Source organism: Eumetopias jubatus, unplaced genomic scaffold (genome assembly GCF_037043125.1).
Source record: "Eumetopias jubatus isolate StellerSeaLion01/CBP00866 unplaced genomic scaffold, mEumJub1_p1.0 scaffold_4, whole genome shotgun sequence".
NCBI classification, from domain to species: Eukaryota; Metazoa; Chordata; class Mammalia; order Carnivora; family Otariidae; genus Eumetopias; species Eumetopias jubatus.
Genome location: NW_028274810.1, coordinates 52554796 through 52569050, shown reverse-complemented (window position 1 = coordinate 52569050; position 14255 = coordinate 52554796). Strand labels below are relative to the sequence as shown.

Here is a 14255-nt window from a genome sequence, read left to right as displayed (position 1 = left end):
CTTCATACTGCCACATCAGTCAGTACTCTGATATGGGCAAGCTAAGAAGGGGACTGACCTTGGTCGAGGTGGCCCTCTGCAGCTGATCCTAGAGTGTTGCACCAATAGCCCTCCTAGCAGCTGGTAAAAGAAGCTGTTTTGAAGAGAAATCTGTATAGTACCTTTGGTGTCCACTCTAAATTTTCTATACCTGACATAGGGCCTTTTACATATCATTGCCATTCAATAAATGCTTGTGTGTGTGAGTGAGTAAACAAATGTGTGAGCTGGACCAGGCCAAGGAACAAACACTGTGGCATGTCACCACCCTCTGATTTTTTATCCATTGATAACATACTGCAGTCTCCCTGGTCCCCTTACAATGGTTTACCTAACTATGCTCTCATCCTGGTCACGTATTTCCATTTCGTTCAAACCAGTGATGGAAACTCATTAAACACAATGCTGAATTTGAGAGACACGGGATGTCTACAGCTTTGCCTAAATCTGTCAGACCAGAAAACCTATCCGAGAAAATGATGGGTTTAATTTGCCATAACTATTCTTTTGTGCTGGCACCTAGGGTTATCACCTTCTTGTGCTTTGTGTCTGTCTGTTTACAGAATTTTTTCTAGAATTTTGGGTTAATAGGAGGCAGCTGTGGAGTCTACAATGTTCTACCTGTGTGACCTTAGAAAAGTGCCATCATTGTTCTGAGCTTCTATTTCCTCTTCTGTAAAGTGAGGTTAATAATAATCCTTACAGACTTTTTGTGCAGATTATTGTTGGTCTCTAGCAAGTCAAATCTTTAGCTTTTTGTACCCCATGCTTAGCACAGTGCATGGCACACATTAGGCGCTCAGTTATTTAATAAATGACTAAATGCACAAAGCAAAGCATGCAGAAGATCCTAGACACAGTACCTGATGCACAATTAGTACTTTGCAATTCTTGGCTCTTCAATATAAATTGTGTTAGTCAGGGTTCTCCAGAGAAACAGAACCAACCGAGTGCACGTGCACGCGCGCGTGCGTGTGTGTGTGTGTGTGTGTGTGTGCACGCATAAAGAAATTTGTTATGAGAAATTTGTTCATGTGATTATGGAGGCTAAGAAGTCTCACAAATGTCATCTGCCGAGTGGAGACCCGGAAAAGCTGATGGTGTAATTCATTCCAAGTCCAAGGGCCTGAGAACAGGTTTGCTGACAGTGTAAGTCCAGATCCCAGGGCAGAAGGAGATGAGATGAGATGTTCCAACTCAAACAGTGAGGCAGAAAAAGGGAGTGAATTCCTCCTTCCTCTGCCTTTTGTTCTATTCTGGCCCTGATTTGCATAATGCCCACCCACATAGGGGAGAGGGTTTACTTTCCTGAATCCACCCATCCAAATGCTAATCTCATCTAGAAACAACCTTACAGACCTACCCAGAAATAATATTTGTTCTGGGTACCCCATGGCCAGGCAAGTGGACACATAAAATTAATCACCACCCTAGTCTATATATACGTATATGAATTTTTTAAATCTTTTTCTCCCTTAATTGAAAATCATGGCTTTGCTTTCCCATTTTCAGTCTCCTGCCCTAAAAACGTTCTGTGTTCTCATGCTTTGGATTATAATTTATCTACATCTCAAGGCGTGAATTCAGTTAAAGGGGTTCAGAGATTTTTTGCATATCTTAGACTTTAATTCCAAACCAAACCTGATCCACCTTTTAAAGGAACTACTTTTAAGACAGGTTTTTTTCATACTGGATATTTGTGGTTGATATTTCATTAAACACGAATAGAAACTTTGTACCTATATGCCCTAAAGGAACTGGTGTGTCATAGGAAAGACGCTGGAATCTGGAAGACCTGAACTGACCCTTGGCTCACAGTACTGCTGAGGCAGGTTCTTAAACCTATTTGCGTCTCAGTTTCTACAAGCCTAAAATGGGAATAATATACACCTACCTTACAAGGTGGTTTTGGGGATGTCCAGCCCTTTATGTGAGTACAACATACAGATCACTCCTCCTAATGGAAGAGATAGAAACAGGGACATGAGATGAGTGGGTCTGCTGTTTGTGTCCCTTTGTACCGCACTCCCTACATTCAGAGTAGGAGAACACCTTCATTACATCTTTCAAAAATGGCTTTATTCCTAAAAAGTAAAATTATCTTCTGAAAGTGGCTAAAGAAAATAATGGGTGGAAGATTGAACTCTAAGAAAATATGCCTTTACAAAAGCAACAAAATGAGAATTCAACATACAACTGAATACAATTCCATTTTAGATCATTTGAGGGAGATGGAAATGGACCCTTACTTGAGTAATGTTACGATGATTCAAACAAATGGTCTCTACCTCTTAAATGGGTTGCCTTGGGCAAGTGATAAAACCTATGCCTTGGTTTCTTCATCAATAAATGAAGATAATTCCCATACCAACTTCATAAGGCTGTTGTGAAGGTTGAATGAGTTAATACATATAAAAAGTATCATTACACATACTACATTTAGAGATTATTCCCTCGTCAGAATGATCTGCAAAGCCCAGGCACAGTTTAAAGAATATCATTAATAGTGACAAATCAGGAAACCCAAATGCCCAAAATCATTTAGAGCCAAGACCAGTAATAACCCTGTGCATAACACTGGGCAAGTTAATAAAATAACTTTTTTTGTGATGCCTATGAACTGGTCTGGGAGGAAATTCCTGAAACATTCCTAAATTGTTTTGAGTAACATCAAAATCCCCTGAACAAGTATGGTACTGCTTCAGGAGACTGTGTTGTAGGCTAACATTCACAATAGGTTCCTGTACTGTGCATTCCCCACTAAATTATTTCACAGAGAATTGACATCGTTTCGTACTTCCCCTTCAAATCAGTTCACCAAATATTTGGTAAGCACCTTCCATGTATCAGGCAATGAGGACTAATAATCACAAACTTTATCCAACTTTATCCAACCTTTATCCAGCCTTCTAGCTAACAGTCTGCCTGCCAGTCTATCAGAAAACAATGTCTAACCAACATCACTGGCAGCACACAGAAGCTGGACTTCCCCTTGTTGGGCCAAACCCCTGCCTCTGTTCACTTCAGTTTCCTGATTGAAGTTATGGTCTTCTGCAGCCAGCTTCCCCAGCCTCCTGGCTTCCCCACCTCTCCCCGGGTTTCAGATGTGGACACCTCCATTTCTCCCAGAACCCACAAGCAGCGCTATCTCTCACATAGCTTCAGCCATGCGTTTCACTCACTAGATCCTTTTGAAACTTGTGGCTCCCTCAGCTTTCATGGAAATGAGAAGACAAACGCTATGGTTTCATTCTTGCTGCACCAGCACCTTTTCCTTTTCTCAGGTGCTGTCCTTGATGCCTTTAGTTTTGTGTTTTGGTAAGCCACGAATCACTGTGGGCTGACCTGGAGAAGTTGTCTTGAACAAGAAGGGTTTAGTTCTGTACTGACTAGGAATTTTTGCTCTGGAGGAAGTCAGAACGAAGCTTGCATCCTGGCCCTGTGCTCGTTACTCACGTGACCCTGGGCAAATTACTTAAAACTTTAAGTCTCAGTCAAGGCTTAATCAAGCGTAAAATGAGGTTAACACTACTACTCACCTCATAGGGTCCATGTAAGGATTAAGGAAGTGATACGTGTAAAGTGCTTAGTATTTTGTAAGTACCTTTATGTATATAAGGCCCAATGGAGATGTTTCGTAAATGCTAGCTATTACAAATCAGAACAACAGAGTATTCATGGTGAATACTTGTCAACATCCTTTAAGGTCATGGACCCTTTGAGGACTCATGATGGTGATAGTGATAGTGTTGGCCATGGTAGCTGTGAAAATCTGAGTGTGACTGTGTGTCAGATGCTTTATACATTATTAACTCGTTTATCCTCATAGCAAGCCTAGGAGATGTGTACTATTATTACCCTCATTTTACAGGTGAGAAATTTGAGGCATGGAAGGATTAATTAAACTCACCCAAGATGTCACAACTAATAAGCGAAGTTCTGGGATTTAAACCCAGAAGGTCTGATTTCTAATTCAGAACTCCTACCCACTACATTATCCTACTTCTGTTAAAAGCCATTGGCTCTCTTCCCAGGGGAAAAATAAAAAGTTCATTAGCTCCTCTAAAATATTTTACATACAACTTCTGAGTATTCACAAACCCTTTGAAGGCTATCCCTTTGATGGTCCCTAAAGGGCTCTTGATCCCAGCTCAGAAGCCCACATCCCAGGCTTTTTCCCCCCTCAATCCATAGACACAATCTGCTATGGTACCTCCTATGTCATTCTTTGTGACAAAAGAGCAAGGCTGAGCTGACAGGTCAGTCGGCCTTAATTGCTGCCTTGTCATGTGTGATTTCTACTTTATTAAAAGTCATTTTATGCTAAGACCTCATACACCTTTGTTTTAAATGTTAAGGAGTGTTACCTCATTTTATGACTCATATTTCAGTTCCCCTAATCAAGCAAGCATTTTTTATGTTGAAGTTTCATTATAATTATGGTTTATGTTATATATATATATATATATATATATATGTATATATATATATGTATGTGCTGTCATGATCAGAAAGATGGAATGAGCAGCCACAGTACTAAGCAGGCAGAGAGGTGGTGGTCACCCCATTTTACAGAAGTGATCAACTCAGAAAGATCAAGAGGCTGCTAACGGTTTGAGGACCAGGACTTGAACTCCAGCATCTGCCTCCCTTCTGCCAAGTTAAAAACACAGTAGGTTTTTTCATCTACAGAGTAAGGGTCTAGAGATTCTGATTTCTTTAAATCCCTCTCAGTGTGAATACTCTGCTGTGTATTCTGACTCAAGAGCCTCTGTGGGAAAGTCTGTTTTAGGGGCAGGTTGGGGATATAGTAAGGGGACCAAGAAAGAGAACATTTTCTTGAAGCACATCGGTTAAATAGGAAGAGCATAGGCTTTTGAGTCTGTATCTTATGATCTGTGTCCATGGGCAAGTTCCTTAACATGAAACCTCAGATCCCAAATCTGTAAAATGGGAACAGGAATATCCATCCTGTCAGGACTGATGTAAAGAGGACATGAGATTATGTTGCAAAATGCCCAGTTAGGTGTCTATCTCCCTGGCCTCCCTTTTCATCTCCGCTTCTCTTTAAGTTAAGAGACTTGTGGGAGTGAGAAAGAAAATAAAAATAGCGAGGGAGGACTTGAGCAAGGTCAAGGAGAAGAGGGCTGATAGAAAGGAGGTGGGAGGGGCACCGGGGAAGCTCAGTCGGTTAAATTGTCCAACTCTTGATCTCAGCCCAGGTCTTGATCGCACGGTTGTGAGTTCGAGCCCACACTGAAAAAAAGAAAGAAAGAAAGAAATGATGTGGGAATAGGTGGCATGTATGCTGGCCTCCTCCCCATCCCCTATGACATGACCTTCTGAAGGAGCTATTACTTTAAGCTTGTTCCTGGTGATTTGCAATCCATAATGGAGTTATTTAATCAAAAAATATGGGGAGAGGGGGATAGCTTTGAACTGGAGACCGTCTAGTGCTGTTTGCCTATTCCAGGTGGCCCACCCACCCTACCACCCCCAAATTAGCCTGCCAGTGAGTAAAATCCATGAATTTGCTGCTGCTTGGTAACACCACCCCCTTTCCTGTCCTCACTTTGGCAGAAGGTTCAGCACCCCATTGAGTTCAGTAAAAACAAAGAGTCATCTGTAGGGGAGGAGAGCTCCAGTCTCCTACACACTGGCATTCGCTCCAGGTAAGATTGCTGCTTGGTGCAAAGGAAGGCTAATGATGGGGTGCATTCTGATGCTAAGCGCTCAGCGCAGACCTCAAGCACAGCTAGTTGGAGGCAAGAGGCTCAGCTTGGGTACTACTCTTCAAGGAGAGCTTCATAGGGCAAATATGATCTGGGTTGGGTCTAGACCTGGGATACCAAACACAGATGTGTATGAGCTGCTACTCCCCCCTTCCAAACACTCAGCCAACACAATGACCGGATCCCATATCCCTGATGTAGTCTGAGACGCCCCCTCCAGACAGAGCTGCAGGCAGCCTGACCAAAATCATCCAGTTGGCACATGAGATGGATCTCTTTTTTTTGTTCCAGGTCTTACAGAGAAAGATAGATGGAGAAATGGGTAGAACCTTCCTTTTTCAAAATATATTGTTCTCTTTCCTGCATTCTGATAAGCCATGTACCGTCTGCAGAAGAATTAGTTTCATATCTGAGATGTGTTTGTTCTTTCCTTCGTTACCAATTATTTTTTTCCTAGGTAATTCTCTATTGCTTCCATTTCCTGACCTTTAAAATAAAAATACCATTTTTCCATACCTTTCAGGCCCATCCTGTGCTGGTCAGAAGAAATCTCTGTGCTGTATGTTTTGGTCTTCTTGAAAATGAGAATATGAATTCAATCTGGATCACCTTTGTCATTATTTCTCCAATTAATGTTGGTTGTACCCTCTGAGCACATGGTCTTTTGCACCCCTTTGTGAGGTGTAAGAATTAGAATTTCCTTGCATAACTCCAGATTCTTCCATCTTGCTCTACTATCTCAGACAATGTGATCCGATGGGGATAGGGGAGGGTCAGAAACATGACTACCAGGATTAGAGACTGGTACCAGCTTAAAATCTAATTGAGACAATTTACCCACAATTTTGACACATAAAAATGTGAAGGTGTCCTCGACCAGAGGCAGACAATTCTTGAATTACATGTTTTTTTTTAATTACATGCTTTTAATTACGATGCTAATCATAGTCAAAAAGGCTAATTTTTATATCGTTAAGTTCTTCTGCCTTGGTTGTGTTAGTCCTACTGGTGTAGAGTTTAGAATTTAAAACTATTTTTATTAGCCAAAGGCCCTAATCAGGGTAGAACAGGCTCTATAATGAAGCAATCCATTTGGAAAATAAGTCCGTAGCAGAAGTATAATCTGTGAACAATTCAGTAAGTGCTGGATTTATGACAAGTGATCCTGCCCCCCAGATGCTGCAGATTCTTACCCTGTGAATAGGGCCTTCCCTTAAGAACCTAAACATTGAATGACCTGGAGCAGGTGCTTGGAAAATACTTGATTGGTTGGGTGCATGGATGCTCTTCACTGTGGGAAATTATATGGAACTTGGTGTTTCGCTGTGACAAAATGCAATTTACGTCCCTCACATGATTTTAGAAAGAGAGTAGATTTATGGTTCTCCACTTCTTTGATCTTTCCTCTTTCAATTCACCTGTTTTTCTGCATTATTAGATGGATGAATAATATGAACAATAACTTTCTTACAGTTTGTAAGTTCTTTTTTTAAAGTTTATTAATGTGCTCTTCTTTTCTGGGAGTGCTAACATTTTGTCATAATTCTCTTCCCCTGATCCCACAGATCCAGTGAGATGTCTGTTCTCCCATCTAAGGCCTCAGGTTTCAGTCACTTAGTGGTACACACTGTATTATCTTTTTTATAATATCTTTATTTCTGTACTAAGAAGTTTCTATAAGTGTACGAATAATAGTATAAAAATAAGTATAACAGTAGAAGAAAAAAGTATCTATCCCTTTCTCCTTTGAAGGAGAATTTCTTTTTGTTGGGGGGGCAGAAATAATCTACAGCAATGGATGTACTTTTTAATTATTTTAGGAAAAAAAACTCTTAGAGTGTGAATCACTCACATTCATTATGTCAGAAAATGTCTCTTTGACGAACCATGAGAGACGATGGACTCTGAAAAACAAACTGAGGGTTCTAGAGGGGAGGGGGGTGGGGGGATGGGTTAGCCTGGTGATGGGTATTAAAGAGGGCACGTTCTGCATGGAGCACTGGGTGTTATACGCAAACAATGAATCATGGAACACTACATCAAAAACTAATAATGTAATGTATGGTGATTAACATAACATAATAAAAAAAAAGAAAATGTCTCTTTGGAGACTGGGGGAAATCTCAGAATGAACAGAATGAAGTGAGATTTCTTTCTGTCTAAAACACAGCCACTAACTGCCCATGGACCTGAGGAGCCATCATTTGAATCAGCTACCAGCTCAGCGGGGGTACAAGGCCGGTGAGCCTGTCTGAACCACTTGTCCTCAAGTGGCCAACAGACAGGGAAGGCAAAATGGACTGGCCTCACTCTGCTTTGCCCAGTACAAACTCCCTTTCCACTTCCTAACCTATTTGAAGCCCATCTCTGTCTTCTGTTTTAACTTGATATTTGGGGAATGAAAGTCAGCTTAGAAAGAGTAAAGAAAAATGGCGGCATATGTCACAAGCAGGCATTCGCTGAGATTGCTTCCTCTGTGTCATCTATGCCTCTTCTCAGCAACCAACCCTAACTAACCCCTCACCCTGGAGAACTCCTTGAGAAGTGAGAGCCATGACCTGCATTGGAACAGAGCAAAGCCAGTCTTTGCAGTGGCCTTCAAGACCTTCACGGTGGGGATACCCCCAGCCTGCAGGCTAACACCCGCCACTATCCCTTCTCATTCCACTCTTCCCTGGCTCCCTGGCTGTGTTCCCTTTCCCCAAAGAGCTGCAGTGTGACATCCATCTCCACCTCAGGTGCTTGTTCAAGTCACGTTCTCAGTGGCTTACCCTGACCACCTTATTGAAAATCACAGAGCTCTCTACCCTGGCATTCTCAAAACTCTTTATTCACTCTGCTTTTAAAAATTGCATTGATCATCTTCTAAAATACCAAATACTTTGCTTTATTTATTATGTTTATTATTTATTATCTATCTCCTTCATCTGGTTCCCAAAATAAGCTCATTGGAGTTTTTTTGTCTATTGTTCCTGTTGTTTTGTTCACCAATATGCCTAGAGTAGTGTCTGGTTTTTATTAGGTACCCAGTAAATATCTGTTAATGGTTTAATAAATGAATAAATTATCCTTTTGCTTCTTTTGTCAGACACAACTGATAAGAAGTGGTTATATTTATAGTAAAATCGCATTCATTAAATATAAAGATCCAAAATATAGCCATCTTATTTTTGAGGTTAAACAGTTGCAGACTCTTAAGAAGCTTATAGATTAGACTTGGTTTTTTGTGTCTTGGTTCCACTCTTATGAAGCTTGCTGCCAAAAATTCCCATGGCAGCTTGTTCCTTGTTAAGACTGCGGGGATATATTTAGAGCACAAAACCTCTGTATAAGGATCACTAAACTCTGGTGTATACCTTCTTCATTCACCTCTGTTAGCTTTGGCTCTGGGTCTTACACTAAACTCTGCTGTAAATGTTGCTGCTTTCAAACCTCTTATACAGAAATGTAGGCTTCAACAAGACCTAACTTGAATGACTCCTGGCACTAGAAAGGTATTTAGGATAAGGATGAGCTGCCTTTCAACAAGGCTTGCAAATTAAAGAATTATACTTTCTCAGGCTATACCACAGGAAAATCCCTGCACTAGAGATGATTCATTGATTATATTTTAGGTATATGTTTTGTCTAGGCCAAAAATTCACTCATTCTATGTACAAGTATACCTGGAGGTATACATCTCTTTTCCAATTTTCTTAGTATATTTTCCATAATTAAAAATCAACTCTGATGCTGTGAGTTCATTTTAAATCAAGAAATATCTTTATTTTCCCCAAAGGAGAATTGTCTTATGGGTTTTTTTTTTTTTTAATTTGTTTAATATTCTGAAGAAATCCTTAAGCCAAGAAGCCATAACCTACGTGTCGGGAGCTGCTAACAATTAAAGCAAAACAATATATTGAATAAAAATGGTTTAATCACCATGAAGCCTGGGGCACCTGGGTGGCTTAGTTGGTTGGGCAGTTGGACATATGTCTTTGGCTCAGGTCATGATCCCAGGGTCCAGGAATCTGGCCATGTAGGGCTCCCTGCTCCGCGGAGAGCCTGCTTCTCCCTCTCCCTCTGTCTCTTCCCTCTGCCTGTGCTCTCTCTCTCTCTCTCTCAAATAAATAAATAAAATCTTAAAAAAAAAAAGTTACAATCACCATGAAGCCTGGAATTGGAAGGTGTGGGGAGGAGAAAGAGCCCTTATCATTTGTATGTTCATGTTTATTCTTCTGATTCTAATTCAGTATAATGTATTTAATTCTAGGGGAAGACTGATATTTATTATTTTGAATATTTGAATATTATGAATTTACCCTCTAATCAGAGTTTAATTCCTAGGTCTGAAACCATGCCTAGAAACACAAGCTCACATTCTAAAAAGCTCATCCCTTGAGACCTGCTATGATAGATAGACAAGATCTATTTGACTCTTTCCTTTGGAAAGATCTGAGATTATTTTCCAGGTTCTGTGATCTGTGAGCTTTTAGCTGTGTTGTTTCTAGAACCCAGTGCTGATAAGGCCCTGAAAGTGGGATAACAGTATAGGGGACTTGGTCTGTTTCGTGGGCCCACCCCAGCCAGGCTCTGAAGCTGGGATCCATTCCCAGCTCTGTTCCTTTGTAACTGTGTGGCCTTGGAATTCATCTGAGCCTCCTTTTCCTCACTGGTAAATTAGAAATAACAAGGACACCTGTGTAAGATAAATCAGTAATAGTTCTCAGTAAACATTAGCTGTCAATATCATTCACATCTTTTAATCCTCACAACATTCCTACAACAATTCTACAACTCCACAAAGAATCTACATCCCTCCCTTAGACATTATCAAATCCAGGCACAGGACAACTTGCTCAAAGGCATCCAGAAAATAAGGGGTTAAGCTAGTTTAAATTTAGAAAGGCTCTTGCTCCTCCTTCCCGGACAACTCCTTTGAAGCTATTTGATTTTAACCCAGGAATTTCTTTCTGTCTGTAGGTTGAGAACATGAACTTTAATCATTTTCATTTCTCTGTGTTACTTATCAAGGGTCTGGGGCTGAAAGTCAGCCCCTATCTTGACCCTGAAGCATTGGTTTTTTGCTATAAAAGAACATTCTACCCTGGAGATCTGATCACAGTAGCTCAATACTAATGTTTGTACAAAGCTGAGCTAGTTCCTGGGAACCTCTGTAACATATATTTGCCCCTGGGGTCACTAATGGCAGAGAGATCAACAGTTAAGTGGGAGCTAAGTGAAACATTTATAGGAGAAGGAGAAGGAACATTACAACTGGGGCCACATCCCTTGGGGCATATACAATTCAGCTTTATTTCAGAGTGCAATTCATCTTTCTGTATTTTAAAAGACATTCTGCTTCAAACATTTTATAGTGTTTTAATGGCCCCCTGAAAGGGAACTCCTAAACCTGCTTTGAATGCCTCCTGTGTGCTTAGCCCTATGTTTGGGACCAGAGAGGGACCATTCTTGACCATGACTATAAGATAATAATCGAGTAGAGACACCTTAATAACACAGGACAAAATAAGAACTGCAAAGAATATGCTAGCAATGTGGACCTTTGTTCTCCCCGAGGCTGATAACCGTCAGGCAAACAGAAAGACTTTCAATCTGAGGTGGTTATTTTGAACAAAAAGAATGTGCTGTGATCAAACAAGAAAAGGGAACAACTTATTCTGATGGGAAGGCTTGGGAAAGGCCCCATGGAAGAAACAGTCCTGGCCTCAAAGAATAAGTAAAATTGTAATCGAGGCCTACAGAGACAGCCTGAGCAGAAGGCAGGGAAGTGGGTGAGGGGACTGAACATCCAGATGACCAGGAGCCTCTGCAGTTAAGCGTGGGCTCCCTACAGGCAGCGGTGGAAGGTGAAGGGTGAGGGTAAGTTGGAGCCCTTCTGGAAGGCATAACCGACATGGAGTGTGTGTTCTATTTTCTGAATAATTGGGAGGCTCCCGAGGGGCAGAGTAATCTATTCATTTCACTATTTTGGAAAAAATAATTCTGGAGCTAACACAAAGGATGAATTTAGGGGGTGAAACTGGAAATAGGACCATCAGCTAAGAAGTGCATGCAGAAGGCACAGCTGTCAGCCAGGGATGAGGCCATCACCATGACGGTTGCCCAAGAAATAAAAGAGCTTTCTGAGGGGGCCAACGACTACTCACCGGGACAATAATTTGCTATTGTCCATGGGGAGTGGGGAGAATTGAAAGATGGGATGAAAGAATTGGTGAGTGTAGCCAGGGTATCTTGTGAGGCGATGACAGGTACTGGGTTCCCTGACAAAGCTGGAGTTAGTGGAAAATCTCATGTTTTATGACCCTACTCAGCTGCATTGCAATAACGTCATCTTCCAGATCCTTTCGATATTACAAAGCATAATTTTCTATTTTCAAAGCACAAATCTACTTGATAAAAGCAAACCATTCAAGAAAGCTTAGAATGTGCCCAAAGGAGGCCACACCAATGCCCTCTATAGCTTGAACTTGTAGGGGAGGCAAGACTTGATCTCTACCCACTTGGGTGTTCAGCTGGGACTCTAACAAAAAGACAGGTTAAGGAGAAAAACAAACAGGAGTAACATGTACATTTCATGTACATGTGGGAGACGCCCAGGAAAAGTAAAACTCAAAGAGGTGGTTTTAGAATTCTGAATTAAATATCACTGAGTAGGGAAAGGGGAGGGGACATAGGCCTCTGAAGGGAGAGCATCTGATCTTTAGAAAGAATAGATGAGAAGAATATTGTGTGATCAGGTTTGTCAGGGTGCGGTATCGACTTCCAGTCTCGTCTCTAGCGCTAAGAGTCAGTGCTCCCTGATCAATAACACTCCTGGGAAAGGGATTTATGACCGTTCTTTTGGAGCATTTATCTCTAGAGAGATTAGGTTGTTCAGAGACAGTGTCTCCTTGCATTTACCATTTTCAAATGCTTGCAGCTCAAAAATCATCAATATAGCGAAGTAACAGATTTTGGGGTAAGTGTTCTGCCACCCTTCAAGCTAAAGGTAACCTGGGAATGACTATGTCAGACGCCCAGAAAGAGCCATTAGAAGAGCAATGCCTTGAGCTGCTTTAAGGAAGGTTATTCTGAGCCTTATCTGTTTCTCTGAAAATACATTTCACCTCTCTCATTTTCTCTTTCTTTTTCTTCCTCATGCCTACGCTTTTTAGAGGAAAAGTCCGGTAAGAAATAGGTCCTTTCCACATTTTGGCCAAACATGACTTCTGTTCATTTTCATCATCTGCATAATGACTGACTGTGTTTAACACCTAAACAAGATTTTGAATTTTAAAAACAAACCTTTGTGAACCAGGACAAGGTCTAATTATGCCCTATGGGGAAAAAAGGAAGTTGGTTGCTTAGTGATTTTACAAGTCCGTTATGAAGGGCCACAGTGTAATTTTGTGAAGATTTCACCTCTGCCTCCGTCACGGGCATATGATTAAATATTTAAGGTATTGAGTTTTATTTTTTGCATTTTCCACCTGGATTAGTCAAGCTACTTATACATACTGTGAGCTAGGCAAGCATTCTTTTAAGTTAATTTCTTGTTTAATGCACAACATGATAGCATCCATGAATGAAGGCCTGTGAAGCTGGCCTAGAAGAGGGAAGTTGTCTTTCTTCTTTTGTTTTTCAGCTTAATCAGAAAAATATCCCCTTCTGGAGTTGTCAAAGAGACAGAAAAATAAGATCTTTATAAAGTGCAAAGCAACTCTTTCACACTCCTTTTTAGTACCAGTGGGTGATTTTTAGTGGCAGCACAAATCTACTATGATGTACCTACATTTTTTTTTTAATTTTAGGACAACAATGAAATAGATCTACTAAAAAAAAAAAAAGGAAAAAAAATTCAATGTTCTCTTCTCAGTTACCTGGTATATTGGGAAAGTGTTCCCAGGATGCCGATGCTTGGCTGACACAGGTAACCTCTCCACCGAAAATCATGGAAATACTGTGTTTCCATGTTAACGAGCACCAAGGAATGGTTGGTGGTTGGTTGTACTTAACTCACCTAAGTGGATGCTGCAGTAAATTTGTCATTCTGTCCATTGGCCTCTGCCTGGTGGTCTCCGTACCACCTGCAGGATACCCGACCTGTGGCAAGTCCGTGTGATAGGAAGGAGGAGAAGTGGAAGACACAGAAGAACAAAAACAGGATCAAAATACTAAAGTACATCAAAATACGAACCCAAAGTCTTTTGGTTTCTAAAGATAAAATAAACACATTATTATTATTATCACTATGGCTACTACTAGATTGAATGGCCCACTTCTGAGTAACCGCAAGTCACCTACATATCACGTGCTATGTGGCATACAATTTTGTTGGTGTGCTTTAGTAGCCTTTCTTTATATTTTGCCAATTGCACTTATTCTTGACTCTGAATCTTTCTCTAACTTATCCAAATTTGACGACTTCAAAAACTGACTCAGTTGGGTGGCCTGAAGTCTACCTCCAGGGCCTCAAAAAGGCACTGTTCCTCATGGGTTTTC

The 14255-nt window shown here is 40.9% G+C and overlaps 1 protein-coding gene across 1 annotated transcript in view; it reads left to right on the top strand.

Moving 5' to 3' along the window:
• The window catches only part of SGIP1 (SH3GL interacting endocytic adaptor 1), a 182574-nt gene that overhangs the window by 93373 nt on the left and 74946 nt on the right, over positions 1–14255 (top strand). The window contains exon 9 of the mRNA XM_088022846.1: positions 12929–12940. Within this exon, the coding sequence (XP_087878972.1) occupies positions 12929–12940 (12 nt within the window). The remainder of the gene's footprint in view (positions 1–12928; positions 12941–14255) is intronic.